The sequence below is a fragment of the Leptonychotes weddellii genome, chromosome 8, assembly GCF_054177405.1.
Source record: "Leptonychotes weddellii isolate Sample4059 chromosome 8, ASM5417740v2, whole genome shotgun sequence".
NCBI classification, from domain to species: Eukaryota; Metazoa; Chordata; class Mammalia; order Carnivora; family Phocidae; genus Leptonychotes; species Leptonychotes weddellii.
This window is the reverse complement of record NC_138376.1, coordinates 10,963,352-10,983,957: the sequence shown is the minus strand read 5'-3', so window position 1 is coordinate 10,983,957 and position 20,606 is coordinate 10,963,352. Positions and strand designations below refer to the sequence as shown.

At 48.1% G+C, this 20,606-nt stretch overlaps 1 protein-coding gene across 2 annotated transcripts; it reads left to right on the top strand.

The window, feature by feature from the left end:
• The first annotated feature begins 1,712 nt into the window (after window positions 1–1,712).
• On the top strand, window positions 1,713–20,334 carry CD83 (CD83 molecule). 2 transcript variants are annotated; one of them, XM_006736484.3, is made up of 5 exons: window positions 1,713–1,871; window positions 1,963–2,078; window positions 15,290–15,500; window positions 17,818–17,924; window positions 19,172–20,334. In XM_006736484.3, the coding sequence occupies exons 1-5, from the start codon at window positions 1,835–1,837 to the stop codon at window positions 19,295–19,297; spliced, it is 597 nt and encodes a 198-aa protein (XP_006736547.1). In that variant the 5' UTR covers window positions 1,713–1,834; the 3' UTR covers window positions 19,298–20,334. The 2 variants fall into 2 exon arrangements, with proteins under 2 accessions (XP_006736547.1, XP_006736546.1); XM_006736483.3 differs by having other exon boundaries at window positions 19,169–20,334.
• The last annotated feature ends 272 nt before the right edge of the window (window positions 20,335–20,606 follow it).

Genomic DNA, 20,606 nt, shown 5'->3' with positions numbered 1-20,606 from the left:
TGGGCAAAAGGCACTTACACTGTCAATTGCTATAACCTCTTCCAAGGGCAAGGTGGAAGTTTGATAACTATTTATGTTGGCAAGAGTGTTGGGAAACAGGCACCCTCATACACAGCAGGTGAGAATACAGATTGAGAACACCTCCATGGTGGTAATTCTGGCAATATTTAACAAAATTGTAAATTCTTTTTGACTTAGCACAATTTCCTCTAGGTATTCATTCAAAGAAAGTTAGGCAATGTTAGAGCAAAGGTTTATCTCCAAGGAAGTTCATCATAGCAATCACAGCACTGTTTGTAATGTGTGTGTTTTTTTTTTAAGATTTTATTTATTTATTTGACAGAGAGAGACAGCGAGAGAGGGAACACAAGCAGGGGGAGTGGGAGAGGGAGAGGCAGGCTCTCCACTGAGCAGGGAGCCCAATGTGGGGCTCCATCCCAGGACTCTGGGATCATGACCTGAGCAGAAGGCAGATACTTAACTGAGCCACCCAGGCGCCCCCGTTTGTAATGTTGATAATAAAGAAACAACCTACGACCACCAAAGATAGTCTACTAACTATAACATTAGACTGATCATGTCTCACATGATCTAATTGGTTCTAATTTATGATGGAACTGCATGATGGAATATTCTACAGCCACCAACATGATGCTGTTGCAATCTTTTTTAAAATTTTTTATTGTTATGTTAATCACCATACATTACATCATTAGTTTTAGATGAAGTGTTCCATGATTCATTGCTTGTGCATAACACCCAGTGCTCCATGCAGACCATGCCCTCTTTAATACCCATCACCAGGCTAACCCATCCTCCCACCCTCCTCCCCTCTAGAACCCTCAGTTTGTTTTTCAGAGTCCATTGTCTCTCATGGTTCGTCTCCCCCTCGGATTTCCCCCCCTTCATTCTTCCCCTCCTGCTATCTTCTTTTTTTTTTTTAACATATATTGCATTATTTGTTTCAGAGGTACAGATCTGAGATTCAGCCGTTGCAATTTTTTAATGATGTGGAAACTCTTGCAAAATATTAAGCTAAAAGAGAGTAGGCTACAAAATAGTGTGTAGAGTGTCCCATTAAAAATACCTAGATACGCACCCAAGCTGAGACACCGACATGTCAACAGAAGTTACTTCTGGACGACTAGAAGGTGATTTCTATTTTCTTCTGTTGTGTTGTTTTGTTTTGGTCTTTAGCCCCCAAACCGTGTGCCTGTGTGTTTCAATAGGAGAGGCTCTCCTTTGGCTGAGATAATTTCGACAGGAGGGCCTGATAACCCACGCCAGAAGGCAGGGAGCCGCGCACTAGACTCGCGGAGTTCCCTGGGAAGACTAAAGAGTCTCGGGTTACAGTAGAACCTGGAGAAGAGTCAGTCCTGAGTTCACCTCTGGCGCCACCGCCCCGACGCTGGGCGACTGGGGAAGCTGCGCCACCTCTCTGAATCCGGGTTCCTCTGGGGGGGGGGGGGAGGAGCACACACCCCCTCTCCCCGCCGCGCGCCCCCCCCCCCCGGGGCGAGCCTCGCTCCCGCTTGCGGGGAGGGTCAGCGGGGCGCCGTTTGCAAAAGCCCAAGCGCGCCGCGTCACGCGCGGGTGGCGATCGCTGCGGCCCCGCCGCCGCGCGTCCTCGGGGCGCGCGGGGGCGGGGCCGTGCGCGGGGGCGGGGCCGGGGCGGGGGCGCCCCGCGGGTAGCAGGCGCGGGGGAGGGCTCGCCGCCCCACGCTGCGGCCGCCCGCCGGGGATTTCCCCTGGGCGGCGCCCGGGGAAGTCCCTGTGCGCGCGGGTATAAGAGCGCGGCGGCGCCGAGCGCGCCCCAGGCCGGCGGACCCCAGTCATGTCGCGCGGCTTCCGGCTCCTGCTCCTGAGCTGCGGTAGGGCCCCAGACGCCTTTCCCGCCGCCACTCCTGGCGATACCCCTCCTCTTCTCGCTGGCTCATGCCGCTCTCTCTGTCCCTCTTGCAGTCTGCAGCCTGGCGCCCGCGACGCGGGAGGTGAAGGTGGCTTGTTCCGAGGCTGTGGACTTGCCGTGCACCGTCCACGTGGACCCTCAGGGCCCCTACAAAGTCTTCTGGGCCAAGGTAAGCGCGGCGATGCACGTGGGCTCAGGCTCGGCCGGCTCCGCTGGAGGCTGCGGGGGACCACCTCCCTTGGGCAGGCGACCCTGTGTAGCCCCGGCCGGCCTCCAAGTCGCCGATCTTCCCGCACGCCTTTCTTTTCCTCCCACCTCGCCCCTCCTCCCCCATCTAGGTACCAGGCGATTAGATTAGATTAGATTTTGTTCCCCAAGGACCTAATCCTCTTCCTACCCCTAAAGGTGGCCTGAGATGAACGATCCAAATAAGCCGCTTTGGAAGCGCAGAGACCCTCTTATCTGGATGAATTCTGGAGGCCACCTGTGGTTGTGGCCAGGAGGCCACGAAGAAAGCAGCTAGGGCAGATTTGGGTATCGGACAGGAGGCCTGTCCCCAGAGTTATGATTTCTGGTGTCTGGGGACTGTGATGCCTAGAATTTGGGGGCAGGGAGGGAAGGAATAGGCACTTGGAGAGGAAGGACTAAGAGATCGTTCGAGATGATTTCGGCTTGTTTCCCAGGTGGGAGTTGTCTGTCAGCCATCCCCTGGCCCCTCGCTGGTCGCTGCTGCTTGGCGCTCCGGCAGGCGGTCCCGAGAGGCCCAGCATGGGGGGCATCTGGGGGGGGGGGGCGGCGTCCCTGTAAGAGAAGTGCGTTGCTCTGGGGCGTTTTTTAAAGGATGCCTCTCAACTGGAACCTTTTCGGATGCTAAAACCGCCGTTCTGGCGGCTTTGCCAAGCCAAGCGGTCTCTGGTCTTTTGCTCACCTCCTTTCATGAGGTTACCCACAACAGCACCTCTAGTTTCAGCCAAGTGCGTGTGATATCCTAGCCTTACTCTGCAGCATCTGCCCTTAGAGGAAATCTCAGAGCGCAGGCTTTTCTTCTGCCCTCCAAAAAAGATGCGTTAAGAACCTGCAGCTGCATCTGGCCATTTAGCAAGGCCGCAGGGGACAGTGTGTGTGTGAGTGTGTGTGTGTGTGTGTGTATGTGTGTGTGTCCTCTCCTGACCAGACTGTCAGTTTCAAGGCAGCAGGGGACAGTGTGTGTGTGTGTGTGAGTGTGTGTGTGTGTGTGTCCTCTCCTGACCAGACTGTCAGTTTCCCGGACCGTGCTGCACCATTGTTTTTGTGTATTCTGCGCAGCACCCAGTGTTTGCCCTGCTAATTGCGAACGTGCCCAGTGAATCCAGGCTGGCACTTGGTGAGTTCCGCGCACTGGCTACATTGTTGCAGCCTTGGAGCATTGTCTTGTGTAGCAAAGTAGGTTCGTGATTATTCCCACTTCATTTCCGCTTTATTCACTGTGGGATCAGGGAACGGCGCAATTCCAAAATGGTTCTTGTAGTAAAAACAATAGCACCCAAACAAAAATACTGTAAAAACATGATCGTTTGAGTGCTCACTCTATGCCAGCCTCTGAGGTAAATATTTACCTATGTTATCTGTTTCGGTCCTTCCAATGGACTTAAGAGATCAGTCCTGCTACTGCTGTTCCCATTTTACAGATGAGGAAACTGAGTCTCAGGGAGGGAAGGAATCCCCACTCACTGTTACACGGCTGGCTGAATGATGGGGGAGGGATTTGAACTAAGTAGTCTGATTCCACAGACTGAGTGCTCAGAGGCCTAACTTGATGTCTCTGTTTTCTACCTCAGCTACTTAAGGTAAAGAAAATAAAAGTGTCCTTGGTCTGGCCAGGCAGGGACTTAGTTATCCTAAAGAACGGGGGGCAGGCATGAAACCATGATCCCTTCCCAAGACAAATTTAAAGAAGAAAATAATATTAATATTCCCAGGGGAGTAATTAAAAAGTATTCATGAAACAAGTAGATGGGTTTTCAGACTTTAAAGTTCCAACAGTAGTCAGGGTAAATCTTCTTGGACAAGGTCATTTGGAATGATGCAGTAAACCATAGCAATTAACCTTTGGCTTCTCCTTGGATGTCAGCCGATGATGTAACTCTGTAATGTATGTGCTTGTTTATTGAGCATGGTTCTTTCGTGATTTACCCTGAAGGTGTCCCAAAACCCTGTTAAAAAAAAAAAAAAAAGACGACGGTCTCTTGGCATTTTCTTTTTTTCTGTTGGTTCATGGAATAGGGTCACTGCAAAATCATGCTGTCGTTATTTTTTTTAAAGAGGAAAGTGGTGATCAGGTCGCGGTGGAGAGGGGAGCCTTGTGATGCCGATAAACGATTCAGATCTCTTGAAAACGAAATGCATTGTTCCTTCAAGTGCTTTTTAACAGGTCTCAGCATGTTCTGTAGATATTTATTCTTTCCCAGCCCAGTAATTATACTTTTGTGCTGATTGTGTTTGTACAACAAAAGTGGATAGAGTATTCTGGAAATCAGGTCAGTGGTGAAATACTGAAATACTTGGGTTTTACAGAAGATTGAGCAGCTTGTCGTTTTTTCCCCACACCACTTTCTTGTAAAATGTTTCCGGGGACTGAGAGGTGGCTATGAAAGAGGACTTTAAACCTGATGACCACAGCTGGTCTTGCTCCCGTCACTTCCCTCATCATCACTAGTGTGGTTTGTCAGACTCTGCACAGCTGTGGGCTCTGAGCTGGGCAAGGGAAGCAGAGTCCCTTGGAGTGGGTTTGTTGTTGTTCTTGTTGTTGTTGTTTTTTGTTTTGTTTTGTTTTTACCATCCACCAGATTGATTCACATTCTCACAGGTCTTCTGCATATCACAATTACGGTTGTAATGACTCACAATTTAAATTTCCATGTACCACTCAGTTCACCCCCACCATAGGGCATCCTGCCACTGTCCAATTGGCAGTGATTACTAGTGATTACCAAAGGACCCATTAAACCATGTGTTTCTTATCATGTGCCTTTTACGGGAAGACCCAAAGCAGAGGGCATCCAATTAGTGTTTGTAATATTAGGACGGGTGGGGAAGAAGCAGTGTCCATTCTATCTTCTGTTTCAAAGGCACAGTGAGAGGGGGTTGGGGGAGGTTTAATACAGACATGCACAGGGGGTCATAGGAGGAGCCAAGGGTGGGCAGAGATAGCCCGATTCCTGTTAACCCAACTCTTATTTCCCATGGACCAGTGTCATTCTAACTGGGATCCATCAATGGGTCCTCCTCTCATCTTTTCCTGCACATACCTGTTAAGGCACGGTGGGTGGTTGAGAAGAAATAGAAATGTGCATTCACATATCCATTAGAATAGTAGCTAAATTTAGCATTTAAAGTTGTGAATTGATTGTGGTTGTTTAGGGAGGTATTTTGAGAAATTATGCAAGCAGACTTTGGTCCAGCACTCTTTTCCCATTGGCTGCAAGCATCTTGGCATCGGAACGCATAGCATCATCCCATGTCTGCCAGGAGTAAGCACATCCATTAAAGGGCTACTCCTGGGCGCCTGGATGGCTCCGTCGTTGGGCGTCTGCCTTCGGCTCAGGTCATGATCCCAGGGTCCTGGGATCGAGCCCCGCATCGGGCTCCCTGCTCGGCGTGAAGCCTGCTTCTCCCTCTCCTACTCCCCCTGCTTGTGTTCCCTCTCTCGCGCTGTCTCTCTCTGTCAAATAAATAAATAAAATCTTTAAAAAAAAAAAAGGGCTACTCCTGTGCTACCTGCTGAGTGTAAGTGGGGTCACAGTCTCTTTAAAGAAGCTGCACTAGTTTGGAGAGAGAGGATGATACTGGATGGAGTGTGAGCACAGTGGTGTTCGCTACTAATAATAGCAAGTGGTTATTTATCAGAGAGATGTACTACCATCTTGTAGCATGCTAGGAGTTCCAAAAGCCTATGTTGATGCATAACGAAAGAGGATATATAGTGTCAACCTAGGATGATATTGTGGGGGTGAGGACAGAGACTCGTCACAAGACAAATGCCCTTTTCAGATTATTTCCAACGGAAGGGAGAAAGGGGAAGTAAGACTGATTTCAGAGGTCACTCTTGATTTTGGAATAGTGAGAAAAGCCCCCAGCTGTGGCAGATCATGGGCTATCCCCTGGCCCAACAGGGCTGGCAGAGAGGCAGTTAATGGCTTGCATGAAGCAACTTCCAAAGTTCAAGGATAGTCACCACGCAGATCTTGCTTGTTCTTGATTTGTTATGAAGCTGTCTTCCGTGTATATTGCGAATCTCCTTTTCAGTGTAGTTGTATTTTCTGTCTTGACTGTCGTGTGTGATGATGCATCACAAAGCAAGAAGCCCTGCGAAAGCAGAATCCTAATTAGTAGGCACTGGAGTTGATGAACGGTCTGGGCAGATGTGATCTGTTCGGCCACAAACGTTGATGGACCCATGAAGGAGCCAGTGTGTGCCGCTCACTAGACTTCCTTGATTCTAGAATTTTATCTGCTGTAAGATAGATTTAAGAGCATATATTTAGGAGAGAAAGGAAACATTTCCTATATTAAACATTGAAATGTGAAAACAATGTGTGTGTGTGTTAGCATCAAAGGAAAGTCCTATGCTACTTGACCTGGTGGAATCATTTTTGTGGGCTTTGCCTTAGGTCAAACCATGAAGGACATAAAGTTGGTTTTCAGAGGTCTCTTGTATTTACACTTTCATTAGTCAATATTTCTGAAGTCCCAAATGTGTTCCAAGTCCTGGGCCTCGTGCTGGCCATCTTAAAATCAGCAGGGAATTTTGCCGGAGGACCATCTTGAGCAAAGGTGTGACAAAGGAATCCACAAGCATTTTGGGGAACCACTGGGGTGACCAGTGATCTGGAAGGGAGAATTATATAGGAGAGGGCGGGGAGATGTTACAGAGAAGGCTGGAAACAGGTTGTGAGGAACCTTGAATGCCCAACTATAATGGCTTGAACTCCTTTTGGCAGCAAGGAGTCATTGAAAGTTTTTAAGCAAAGAGGATGACCTAATGACACGTATTTGTAAAGAAGAACATATTTCTTGTGGTGAAAGACCCACTCTGATTCATCCTGGAAGATGAGTCCCAGAGGGGGGCCTTGTTCTTTCACTACAGCAAAATCCAATCAGGTCAACTCAGCCAAGACCTCAGCACATTTCTGAGATTCACCTTCCCTTCTTTCTTGGCCACCCGTCGTGTCCCATGGTTCTACAAACGAGTGGGCAACACAGCACGTGGCTGCCTCAGAGGGGCTCTAGAAGTCTCAGCCAGCTGAGAACGGGCCAGCACTGAGATTTTGGGGACAGTGACAAGTCAGAACAAAGTTGCTACAGTCTTGCAGGGTGCAAGAGTGTAGGGAGGAAGAAGACAGCTGGGGGTTAAACAGAAAGAAATCAAACACTTGTTTTTCGTGAATAAAAGGGGAAACCTAGGTCATGTGAGAAACAACATTATCTTAGTTCTGTATTTGGTTATACCACTACACAAAGAAGAGGAAGTTAGGAGAAGGTCTCAGGGATGTAAGGGAAGGTCTAGCGTAGAGCAGGGCTAAAAAGAGATGCATTACCTAAAAAAGGGTTTCTTCATCTAAAATTGTTTGCATAAGCTTTTCCTGGTGACTCCAGTGATGATCCCAAATTTTCTACCAAAAGCCCTAGCTCAAAGCTAGACCCATGTACTTCCCTAAGATTTAAAGAACACCCATAAACCGACTTTGGATTTTTGGTTTTGCACTGAGGTGTAGCTGATTAAAATTCCTGTGTGGGTCATGTAGTATTTGTTCAGACTAGGGAGCCCAAGGCTTATTTCTATCACCTGGTGTTTTGTGGAACACCCAACTATTGGTCTACTGCATGTTATTGTCCCAAATCTCTAAGAGATGATAGATTCCAGAAGAGGGGTAGTTGGTTAGGATTATAGGTCCAGGTGGGGAAAACTCAGGAGAAAACAGGATGCCAGTTGCCATAAGCAATTCATAATCACCTTGGACCAGACACTCTGGGTCAGTTCTGGAGCACAAAAGTTCTAAATCAGATTAGGCCTGGATGTCTCATTCCCTGAGGAGAGGGGAGCATGTGAGCCCAGGGGACAAGTAGGGCTGGTCTACAGGCTGTACCATGTGGAGAGAGCTCCCTCCATGCCACATTAATTTATGGAGCAGTTCGAGGTGTCCCTATCAGTGAGGACCCTTTCAGTTGCGAAGCGTTGTAATCCAGTCAAAACTCGCTTAAAGTAAAGGGAATATATTGGTTTATATAGTTGAAAGGACAGAAACTTTAAAATTATTTCACACTTCAATTATACCTGGTTCAATTATGTCCCACAGAAATATTATCCCTGGTATCTGCAAATGTGACCTTATATGGAAATGGGGTCTTTGCAGAAGTCATCAATTTAAAGTGAGATCATACTGAGTTAGGGTTGGTCCTAATCCAATGGCTAGTGTCCTTATAAGAAAACAGATACAGACATAGACACACAGGGAGAGCACCATATGAAGTTGGAGGCAGAGACTGGAGGGATGTGTCTACAAGCCAAGGAATGACAAGGATGGCTGGCAAACACCAGAAGCTTCTGGAATGAGGCATGAAACAGATTTTTCCCTAGAGCCTTCAGAGAGAGAGCATGGCCCTATCAGCCCCTTATGGGCTTTTGGCCTCCAGAACTGTGAGAAAATATATTTCTTTTTAAGATTTTATTTATTTATTTGACAGAGAGAGACACAGAGAGAGAGGGAATGCAAGCAGGGGGAGTGGGAGAAGGAGAAGCAGGCTTCCTGCTGAGCAGGGAGCCCGATGCGGGGCTTGATCCCAGGACCCCGGGATCATGACCCAAGCCGAAGGCAGACGCTTAATGACTGAGCCACCCAGGCGCCCCTTTATTTTATTTTATTTTATTTTAAAAATTTTAATTCCAGTATAGCTATCATACAGGGTCATATTAGTTTCCGGTGTACAACATAACAATTCAACAGTTCTATACATTACTCAGTGTTCATCGTGGTTAGTGTGCTCTTCATCCCCTTCACCTATTTCCCCCGTCCCCCCACCCACCTTTCCTCTGGTAACCAGCAGTTTGTTCTCTGGAGTTGAGTCTGTTTTTTGTCTCTTTTTTTCTTTGTTCATTCGTTTCTTAAAAGATGAATATGGTATTTGTCTTTCTCTGACTTATTTCACTTAGCGTAATACCCTCTAGATTTATCTGTTGTTGCACATGGCAAAATCTCATTCTTTTTTATGGCTGATAATATTCCATTGTGTGTGTGTATATGTATGTGTATATGTACACACACACCACATCTGCTTTATTCGTTCATCTATCGATGGCCATTTGGGCTGCTTCCATAGTTTGGCTATTGTAAATAATGCTGCAGTAAACATAAGGATGCATACATCTCTTCAAATTAGCCTTTTCCTCTTCTTTGGGTAAATACCCAGTAGTGGAATTACTGGATCATAGGGTAGTTCTGTTTTTAATTTCTCGAGGCACCTCCATACTGTTTTCCACAGTGGCTGCCCCAGTTTGCATTCCCGCCAACCATGCACGAGGGTTCTGAGAAAATACATTTGTGTTATTTTAAGTCGCTCAGTTTGTGGCGCTTTGTTATGGCTGAGTAGGAAACAAATAGAGCTGGATTTAGAGGTTCATGAATATCCCCAGGGCTTGGTGACTTTGTCCCTCAGCTCTTCCTTTCTTCATATTGGTTTTATCATCAGCCTCCATCTGCATGGCAGGGAGACTGTGGCTGATAACTGCAGTCTTGCGGAGCCTCTCAGGATCACGTGCAAAGGAAAAGATTGTGCCTCTCTTCTAATCTGTCGACAAATGTCTGCTTATATTTAAGTGGCTTTGATTGGGTCATGTGGCCATCAGAGCGGTCTCTCTGGTCAGATGTCAGGCCTGAGTTACGTGTGTCTCCTCCAGAACCAGGTGTAGTGACCTCTGAAGGACGTGAATCAGCGCTCATAAGACTGCCCCTTCCAGGTCCCGCGGGACCCACGAGATGCGAATGGAAGGAGGATGCGTGGCGTGAACAACGAATGGGCAAATCCCAGTTCCAGCGGGTTTTGCCACATTTATTATCATGATGCTTTAGAAAATTCAGAATGTTGTGGATATTTTGGACACATTGTGGGTTGAAAATAATTTCTCTTTAGAGCAGAGGTTGGGACTTCTAGAACAACTTTGCCAGGGAGGAAACGGGAAGTTAGCAGCAGTAAAGAATAACCGAGAGCGTGGATAGAGTGGCAAGTTATCAGATATAACAACAGCTGCTATGACCAACATTCCCTGCACTTTCATGTATTTTCTCTTTTGATACCTAAAATAGCTCCGAGTAGCAGGTAAGAGAGTCACAGGTGGGGAAATGAGACTCAGGGATGGGGTGCTTTACCAAAGACGACCCAGCTTACTGACCGTGAATCTGGACTTTGGGCCTTCGATGCCAAAGCCAGTGCCCTTGTAACTCCCACATTTTCTCTAAAATTTACTTGTTCCCTCAGCAAATGCCTTTTGAATAATTCCAGTGTGCCGGGAACTATTTAGAATGGGATGGGAAATATGTAGGCTGGGAAAATGAGAGAGAAGAGTAACACGTTTAGGGCTCTCTGTGTGATGGACAGACGCTGTGGCCTGTGATACACGCCCATCATCACGGTGTCTTCACACCACCCTCGTGAGATACAACTCCCCCCGTGTCCGCAGAGCAGATGGGAGCTGCAGGGTCAGTTGGCCGAGAGTAGAACTAGCCGTCGTAGGGCTGGGCTTCGCTTCCAGGTCTGTTTGACTCCAAAGCCTGCGCTCTTAATTACGTTGCTTGCCTCTGCCAGACTCATAACTCTCTTAGAAGCCATAAATTCAGCTCTGTCTGTTAGACCCAGTAAATTTCGAAGTGGAAAATCATTTTTCCAATAAAACTACACTTAGATAAAAACGATGTTAATGCGCATACATTCTACCCTCATTATGACATCAACCTCTGAGCCAAACTATTTTGCACGTTATAAAGAGCTGTTTTTATGATGAATGAGGATTATATTGGCACTTTAATTGAGTTAGAAACCAAGGTACATGAAAGTTAGTGCATGAGAAATGCAATAAAGAAAAGCTGTTCAATGTGATTGGAATATATCAGATTACTTTCATACCACCTTTAAATACATAAAGTCCATACCTTTAAATACGTTTAATCAAATTGTTGGATTAAATATTTAAATGCATATTTCACACACATATTGCACCTCAAAAAAATCTCTTCCTTTTCTTTTAGTTTTCTATCACATTCTTTCCTGTCTGATAAATTTGAATTCCAGGTTTGTGATCACAATTCTGTCTTTGCAACAGGCATGGAACTATTGCTCTTTTATATTCAAATATGGTAATCTAGAAGGTGAGCATGTACTTGGATAAAATTATTTAAACTGAAAAAAAAATAACTTCCAGCAATAACAGGGTTTTTGATTGAAATATCGGTTCAATTTAAAACGTATTAATTCTTTATTTGATTTCTTTTATTCTAGTTCAGATTTATCCATCACTAAAATAAACACTTAATTCACTTGCCCTTAAAATTCATACTTGTATTTGCTTGCTTTAGCATTCAGCAAATTAAAGAGTTTATTTAATTTGGGGCTTGTGGTTTCCTTAAGGTCAAATCTCCATTTTAGAGAAAGAATATCTTACTTAAATTATTTAGTCACATCGAGGGCCTTGAGACAAATCAAATGTCCCACGGCCTTCTGAAAATGAGATGTCCTGTATTTTACCCTTCTCTAATCCAATCAAAAATATAGAATTGTCAGCGTAAGAGTTAGTGCATGGAGCGTGGATTTTTAAAACATAATTGGGATGAGTGTTTTGAGGAGTTAATTTGCCCAAATCGTGTTGTGGTTTAGCGCACTACAATATTAGCTTTGTAAAGTACGCATTAAATAGTCCCCATCAATTATGCTTGGCTGTGAATGAATCCGAGGGTTCCTTTTGTTATAAATTACTATTTCCTAAAATGCTTTTGCAGAGAGGCAATGAAACACTTTCAGATTTGGAATGTTTAAAGAGCTGTTCTCTGCCAGTGGTTGATTTTGAGCCAGCTCAACTGTTTATAAGAACTCATAAAACAAAGCAAAGTTGAGGATGGCCCATTTGCTGGTTGCTTCTTTTCCCTCTTTCTGAAATTCTCCTTTGGTTCTTGACGGTGCTGCTTTTCGCCACAGTGGACTCAGCTGATAGCTGCTTGGCCACAGAACTGAAGTTGATGATTTGAACTTTTGCATAAAGAGTCTCTTGGTGCTGCTGGTACCTGCTTGTATTTTGAGCATATGCAACGTTAACATAAAATCGACAATGATTTTTGCAGCTGTAGGCAAATCCCAGACTCCCCAGATGGAGTCACATGAGAAGATCTATCTTGAAATGGCATAAAGAAGGAGGAATAGGCATTGTGTGTACCTACAGCTTGAAGCTAGAGGGAGTGTTCTGAAATATTTCCAAGTGCATTGTGTGAATTCACAGAAGATTTTGCTGTGGTTGGTCATCAGGCAAAGACCGCTGCTCGTGACTTGGGCAAGGGTTCCCACGTTCAGCCCGTAGTTCGCTCAGTTTTCTGGGCCTTTCAGGAAGACCCAGGAAGAGGCCATTGGAAGCTGGTCCCATGAGAACTGAGATAATTTGCCATGATCCCACGGATGGCTGTGATGGGTCAGTAAATCAAAATTCTGCAGGTTGGGGCGCCTGGGTGGCTCAGTCGTTAAGCGTCTGCCTTCGGCTCAGGTCATGATCCCAGGGTCCTGGGATCGAGCCCCGCATCGGGCTCCCTGCTCGGCGGGAATCCTGCTTCTCCCTCTCCCACTCCCCCTGCTTGTGTTCCCTCTCTCGCTGTGTCTCTATCAAATAAATAAATAAAATCTTTGAAAAAAAAAATTCTGCAGGTTGCTTTGGGGTTCTTTGTTTTGCCTTTTGAAGCTAACTAGAGGCCTACTGGAGGTTTTGCCACGGGCCCGTGGAAATTTGACCATCGAATAAATGCCTTCGCTGTTGATACTGCTGATTTTTAAAGTGAATTCTTTTCTGCGGTGGGGCGGAAGGCATTCGCCAGCCTATTCTCATCACCTGCACACACTCACTCCAGCCGGTTTGCCAGCGGCAGGAAAATAGGGCCACCTTTCTGTAAATAAGCGCAATAGGTTCTGTTTCCACCCTCTCCAGAGGGCTCCGCGGTTTGGATCTTGATTTCAGATGGATCTTTCTGAGTTGAGGGGAGGGGTCACTGGCTGGGACCAGCGGCCCCCAGGGAGAAAACCGGAGATGGATACTCTCAAAATGATTGTTGCAACCAAGTTTCCGTCCTTTCAGATGCAGGATTTCTAGCAAGACAGGGTCTGGTGAAATCTATTAGAAATAAATCTGAGTTGACGCATTTGGATGTTAATTCAGAGAAGAAAGGCAGGATGAGACAGGGAGGCAGCAAACACTGGGCCTGCGTTCCTTCAAACTGGCCTCGTGGAGGTGTGAGGGCGGCTCTCGGGACAGACGGACCCTGGAGGGTCCTGGGCACCTGCCCCTCAAAAGCTCTGGTAGGAAGGAGCCCCTCAGCCAGGCGTGGAGAAGGGGGCAGGGCGTGAGCACGTGATGAGACTGCAGTTCGTGGTTTAATTAGGCTTAAAAAGGGGAAAACTGGGCTAAATTAGATGTATTCTAGAATCAGTTGTATGGCTTGAGTCCCCCCTAAGTTTCCTTGGGCACTCCTTGGTTTTTTTTTTTTTTTTTGCTTTATTTTTGAACATCTGAAGGCTGCAGTCTGTAGATCCTTGATTATTTAGGAAGGAACCTTTCAACACAAGAAGAGCCGTCAAGAAATGGGGTTTACTTTCATAGACTCTGCCTGAGAAAAGCCCTTCGTCTCAGCCCCGGGTGCCGGCAGTGAACGGAGCGGGGTTTCTTGCGGGAGCCGTAAATCTGCCACCAGATGTCTCTGCAGCCCGCTCCGCAGAATGCTAACGAGCACCGGGGTGGGGGAGGCCAGAGCCCTGGCTTTCTGGGGACCTCCAGGTGCATTCCCTCACGTTGTAAATGAAGCAGAAGCCGCCGAGTGTGTGGTGTGTGTGTGTGGTGTGTGTGCAGTGTGCGTGCGTGTTCTTCCCTGAGCTGCCTGGGGCTCCCTGGGCGCCCCCCCCCCCCGATTCCTTGGTTCCTGATTTCCCCTCGCCGACTCCCCCTGGCCGGCTGCCAGCCCCGATGAAACACAGGGAAAGGGGGGTGAAGGCAGGGCGGTGACCGCTGCTGACCGCTCCATCCTTCCCGGAGATGGCTCGTTGGTGCTGTCCCAACGCTAGGGACAGGTAGGGAATGCCACTGAGGCCCGGGTTCCCTGCTGGTCCCCGGCCATAGGGCCAAGGGCGAGGGCTGCCCCCGCGAGCCCTGAGAACAGTGACTTGCCTTCCCGTTTGTGTCACTCGGTTTTGGAAGCTTGAAAACATCTCAGTGGAGGACCGGCGGGCAAGCTCATTAGGCAAACTAAACATCTATCTGGGGGAATAACGAGACGGTTGCCTAATCTTTGGAGTACTAGATGATGCAAAGACCCCACCAATTTGACCAAAAAGACCGTTGAGGGAGAGAGACCCAGCCAGATGCGCGGGGCTGGATTTGGCGTCTCCCGCCGTCAGGCTGCTCTGTGCGGGTACAAAGACTGAAGCTGTCAGTGTCCTTCCACGTGCGTCTTGGCATGAGCAGCCCATGATCTGACACACACGGTGTGCACACAGCCTTCCTGCCCCGCTGGAGAGTCAGCCCGGTCCGGCCTGCGGCGTCACGTGCGGCCCCACGCCTACCGGGGGTTTGGAAGGACGCGGTGCCCATTTCTAGGAGGCACGGCTCGTGCAGCTCCGTGCTTTTCGCTGAGTCGTCGGGCCGTAGTCTCCAGTTTAGGAACAGTTCCAGATAAAGGGCCGAGATACTGAGGATCATTCAGTGGGTGAGTTGGTATCCGAAGAAAACAAGAGAACGTTTAATACAGAACAATCGGCCACAAAATATGACTCAGTGTGATTCATGCACTTCATCTCGTCACCCTCGTCCACACGTCGTTCTTGCTGGCGGCAACGCTCTGTCCTTTGTGGAGGCTGGAAGCTGGGCTACACAGAATCATAAAATGCAGGCCTGATCTTATTCCAGAAAAGATAGAGCCTGAAAGAATTTTCATAAGTTTTCTCCTCCTCCTCTGAAGGTCACACATGCATAATATTTTGTTTTAGAAAAACCAGCCGAGGATGGATGTTATGAAAACAAGAGGCAGAACCTGGATGGAGGGTGGGGAGGGGGGCGTGTTTGCAGGCTCTGTCACGGCATGATGCAGTGTGATTCTTTTTCAACAGCTGATGGAGGGTGGCAAGGAGTGGACTGAGGTGCCCCAGGAGGGTCTGCAGTACCACTGGCAGAAGGAAGACTCCTTGGAGGCCCCCGGTGAGGGGCTGTACTTGAAGATCCAAAACACTAGTCGCTGCCACACGGGGACATACAGGTGCACCGTGGAGGAGCTGGGCGGGCAGAGAAACCAAAGCGGCACTGTGACCTTGCAAGTGACAGGTGAGGTGACCTGCTGCACCTGTTTCCTCCTTTCAAAATGTGTGTGCACTTGCACTAGGCCCTAAAACCCTCTCAACTGGAGTCTAACTGGGAGCTTTGGATTGCATCCGTGCCTGAAAGCTAAATTCTCCTACAAGAATGTCAGAACTTTTTCTGCTCCTTCCTTCCTTCCTTCCTCCCTTCTTTCCTTCCTTCCTCCCTCCCTCCCTCGCTTCCTTCTCTTCTTCTCTCCTTCCCCCTTCCTTCCTTTTTTCCTTCCTTCTTAATAAAGACAGATCTACCCTAGTCAGATAAATGCCAAATGTAGCCAAACCACTAATCAGGGTGTTGTTTCTTCATACGAGAGTCCTTTGAAGCAAATTGGAAGTATCCAAGACTAATTTTTGGAGAAAGGGTATAGTCCTGAATACATCAGGCTACTATAGGGCCTTTCTAACCTGACCTAAGGGGGCTGCGTCATGTTGCCACCTTTTTACCACGAGAACAGCATCTCCATCCCATTTTGGTGGTGACTTTGCCCAACACCTCAACTAGGGCCGAAGAAAAAGGACACAGCGAGAAAATAATGTTCCAGTGACAGAACACACATTTTTGCTCTATGCAGTAATACCAAGAATTGAGCTCCAGGACGAGGATTATCTCTTTGGATTTCTTTCCCATACTTTTTCTTTATGGAGCTTAAAATATGCCTTGCATTTGACTTTTGCCTAGCGCTTATTAGTGGTGGGGGCTTGAAATGACAAACTGTTGTTGTCATAGAGTTTCCTGATTTTTGTACCATAACAACTTTTTCCTTTTATTGGGAATCTAAAAGGAATCTGACTTAAGAGAATATTCCTTTTTTCACAAGAACAGAATCACTGTGCTGGGCTCAGTGTTTGGATTTGGTTCACTGTTACACACACACCCCCCCTTATGCCCTTCTCAATCTCGAGCCCCTTAGGCTGCTTTGTTGGTCTTCATGCACTTGCTACATCCGACACGGCACGCTCTCTGCTGGTGTCCGTGGTAGCCAGCACACGGTCGGCTGCGTGTTAATATTCACGCTCACACGAGTGATGGAGGGAGAGCAGAGAGAGGAGGCGTGTTGTGTGGGGAGCGGAGCCGCGAAAAACCGAGAACAGCTGCTTTCCTCTCCTCTCCTCTCCCGACCACGTTGCCTGCAAATTAGTTGGTTAGACTCCAGAGTCTCTGGGATCGGGTTCAGCTCGGAGCAATGCTGCTCATTAGTGTGTGACCTTGAGCAAATCGCAGTCCTCGCATCTCTAAAATGGAAGCGACTGCATCTCCAACATGTGCTTATGGTGACGGTTGAGGGGGATATCGCACTAAAATGCTTAGCCCCATGCCTGGGATACACTGAGTGCGGGATAAAGGTTAGGAACCGTTAGGAAAATGGCTCTCCACCTTTCTTTTCTCGAGTCACAGACCCTGGAGGGAACACATCCCTGCCAATACTCAGGAGATGCTGAATCCAGCCTCAGGGGTTGCCAGCAATCTCCAGGCCCATCCCGGCCCCAGGGGAGGATCTCCCCAGTCATCTGCACTCCACCTGCCCCTGCCTGGGCCTTCTAGCAGATTCAGCACATGTTGGATGTCACGTCTGAGTGAGGAGAAGCCGCGCTTGCTCTGTCTGCTCCTGGCCTGTTGGGCTCCTTCTGCCTTTGTGTCCCCAAATGCTGCAGCCACAGCCTTTGGTGGCCCCCTGGGAGCCCCTTTGCCCACCTTTGCGGCGGGCCTTGGCGGAGGAGCTTTCAGGATTCTATAGAGACGTGCTGACTTCTTCACTCGTAGCCCGGCAGCTCGCCCGCCTCGTTCCTTCATCCCCCGGCCTCCTGCGGGTAGAGCACCTAGTATTCTCCACGGGACAGATTCACAAATGGTGCGTCACCCAGGGTGAAGGCATCATAGAAGCCAGGAAGGGCCGGGCCTCTGAAATGGAGGCAGGTGGGCCACGGGGTCAGTCTGGCCTCGGACTCCCGGCTCTGCCCCCGGCCTCACTCCCTCCGCCTCTCCGCGCCCTGAGCCCTTCACCTGTAAGATGGGGGTACTCACACCTGCCTCCAGTGATCAAGTGAGATCCGTAGGCCAGGCCGGCTGCACACGGCCAGGCACAGGTGCGAGTGAGCGCCAGCTGCCACGGTCACCGCTGTCCCTCGCGCTCGTGTTCCCGATGGCCCAGACGGGGACTTAGGAGTGGGAGACAAGCAGGACGCGAAAAAAGCCGGCGCAAAGCATTCTTAGCTTTTTATCATGGTCGCAAAGTCCTGTTAAACGGCCTCACATGTTCCTCATGTTTTGTTTTGTTTTTCTTAAGGATGCCCTAAGGAACGCAAAGAAGAGACTTTTCAGAAATACCGAGCTGAGATTGTACTGCTGTTGGCGCTGGTTGTCTTCTACTTAACACTCATTATTTTCACTTGTGTGAGTATCTTTTTAAAAACACCGATTATGATGAAAAGATCACCTGGGGCACCAATCCGAATATATTTTGTAGACAGCGTGAATCATTTAATGGTGGCGAGAGATGTCCTTCCCTGAACCTTGCACTTGCCGAGGCGCCCTCACTGTGAGCTCATTGCGGGAAGCGCCGGGCTTGTTTTCAGTCTGCTTGCTCTGCGCAGAGCACTGCGAAGAGAAAACAAAGTAAGGTGTGCGAGGGAGGTTTGAGGAGGCCCGGGTGGGGCCAGTGGTGGAGAGTGCAGCACCCACCTTCCACCATCCTGGGGCAAAGGCACCACTCTTGCCGTAGGCTTGTGAGCCCGTGTAGCCACGGTGGTAGACCAGCCTCCTTCTCTTGACCTCGAACTGTTTCCCCCTGGTGGGGTTCTCGCCTCTTCCATTTTCGGAATTTCCACCCACTCCTTGAGAATTAACCCCGAGAAGTCAGGATAGTGGGGCATATACAGGGAGTGTCCTGGGGTGCTTAAGTGTCCTTGACATGCCCTTGAACTGTTGGTAGCAGGCTCTCCAGCTTCAAGACCCTGAGCCTCTTTCCGCATGGCCACACGCCTGGATTGACCAAAGTTGCAGGGGAGCAAGGCCAGCTCTGGGCCTGACGCACTAGGAAGCGGTCTGTCCCATGTGTCCCAGTAGCATCAGGAAGGACAGCCTACTTAGGGAACAGGACAGAGCTCACCCAAGAGCTGTCCCAGGGCCAGTTCTTGTCACTTACCGGCCCCCTCTACTTACATCCTTGCCTCTCTGGCCGTGGACTCATCGCTTGGGTGCTAGTTTGGATGTCAGCCAGTCCAGTAAGCACCTACCGTACAGGCATTAAGCTAGGCACTGATAGGGGACATAAAAAGGTTATAGGACATAGCTCCTGCCCTCAAGGAGCTTATGATTTGGTCATTAGAGTTCTCTGCACACAAGATAATTAGAATTACTGGAGAGCAATATTAAAATTGAGTGACTTTAGTTTCTTGTTGGCAAATGCCTGTCTCTATGGGCATTGATTTTCCTTGCAGGTAACTAACAGCAGGGGCTTGCAATGGCCCCAGCCTGTAGTCAGGGCATCCCGTGGTCAGTTTGGAGTTGCCAGTGAAATAGTAGGAGCCCACTTGTAGACTGAGTGAGGCTGCCAGAATGAGCTGGCCAGCCAGCTCTTAGGGAACAATGCATTTTCCCGATTATTCATTTCTCGACTTACCTCTTTTACTTTTCAGAAGTTTGCACACCAACAGAATATTTTTCCAGATTTTTCTAAGCCTGTCGTGGAACGAGCTTTTCTCCCAGTCACTTCCCCACAGAAGCATCTGGAGCCAGTGACTCTTCACAAGACAGAACTGGTATGAGCAGGATTTCTGCAGGTTGTTTTTCCAAAAGTCAAAGAAGGCTGAGTGGTACGCCTGGACGTCCCCCAGGACAAGAGAAGAATGAGCGCCACACTGAAGAAGGCATCCTGCCTGTGAAGTCCTTCTGAAACCCCTGACAGCGGGTCCCAGCCCACTTTTTGTGAGCAGGACTTCGGAAGCCATTACGTGACCACGTAGCATGGGGCCACCTGCAGGAAGTCCCTAGTACTGCTGCTTCACAGCTACCTTTCTTAGCATTTTCCTCAGCTATCTGGTCAACCTCTTGGAAATCTTTTCAGTCATATACAAGCTATGGTGAGACGCAATTGGAAGAGGGTCTTGGGAAATACAGATGCCCGGAGCTGGCCCTGTGATAGACTCTTGAGGACCATTGTCCTCTGCACATCTGGGAAACATCTCTTTGAATTTGCTTGTGTTTTCTTGTACTAGCCCAGATGGTTTATGTCTGGGAGAAATCGACAGGCCAAACTGTGAGACAGTGGGGAATATTTAGCAAATAATTTCCCGGTGTGAAGGCTCTGCTCTTACTAAGGAGTATTGTGTGTACATAGAAATAACAAGTTGATGAACTGTTCCCCAATGGGGCTTTTTCATCTGTGAAAGACACCCATAAAGAGGCAATAAAGAAGAGTGCCACATTTATTTTTATATCCACAGATACCTGTCAAAGAAGGATTTGTCTTTTGTTCTCCTTTTGAAATCTACATCTGTGGTTAGGTGTCAGGGCTGATGGACAAGTGACCTCAGTATGGAGTGTGAGTGAGAGGTCAGAGACGTCAGAGAGCATGACCACAGGACAGCCAGCTAGGTGATGATCTGTTGGAGATGCTGGACCAATCATGCAATCTGGGTTCTAGCCCCGGTTGTCCCACTACCTGACTGTATGATCTTGAACAGGGTCCTCATGATTTCTACTTTCTCAGTTGTAAACCGAAAGGTTGTTGTCTGAGTTGATTGCAATAATGTATGTGAAAATGCTTTGGAAAAGCATAAAGCACTATAAAAATTTGAAGCTCCGTTGGGTCATTATCCTTGTTATTACAGTGGTGTTCTAGGCATGAGAGAATGCCTTTCATTTTTCATGTTTTCCATCATTCCAAACAAAGAAGGCCACAAATAAGCCTTTTCCATAGTCTTCTGTGAGTTCTTTTGGGGAAGTGAGGAGGTCAGGTCAGTGACACAGCAGCCAAAAGTACTCCAAGATAGGGACACACAGGAACCGCTGGGCCGTGGGGAGGAAGGAGTCCAGAAAACGTTACATTGACATTTTGACAGTTGTTGCGTTTCT

Excerpts from the sequence above, each read along its gene's own strand:
- CD83 (XM_006736483.3), top strand. The coding sequence starts at position 1,835 with ATGTCGCGCGGCTTCCGGCTCCTGCTCCTGAGCTGCG. Across the intron at positions 2,079-15,289 it reads ACAAAGTCTTCTGGGCCAAG|CTGATGGAGGGTGGCAAGGA; the intron begins GTAAGCGCGGCG and ends CTTTTTCAACAG. Across the intron at positions 17,925-19,168 it reads CACTCATTATTTTCACTTGT|AAGTTTGCACACCAACAGAA; the intron begins GTGAGTATCTTT and ends TTTACTTTTCAG.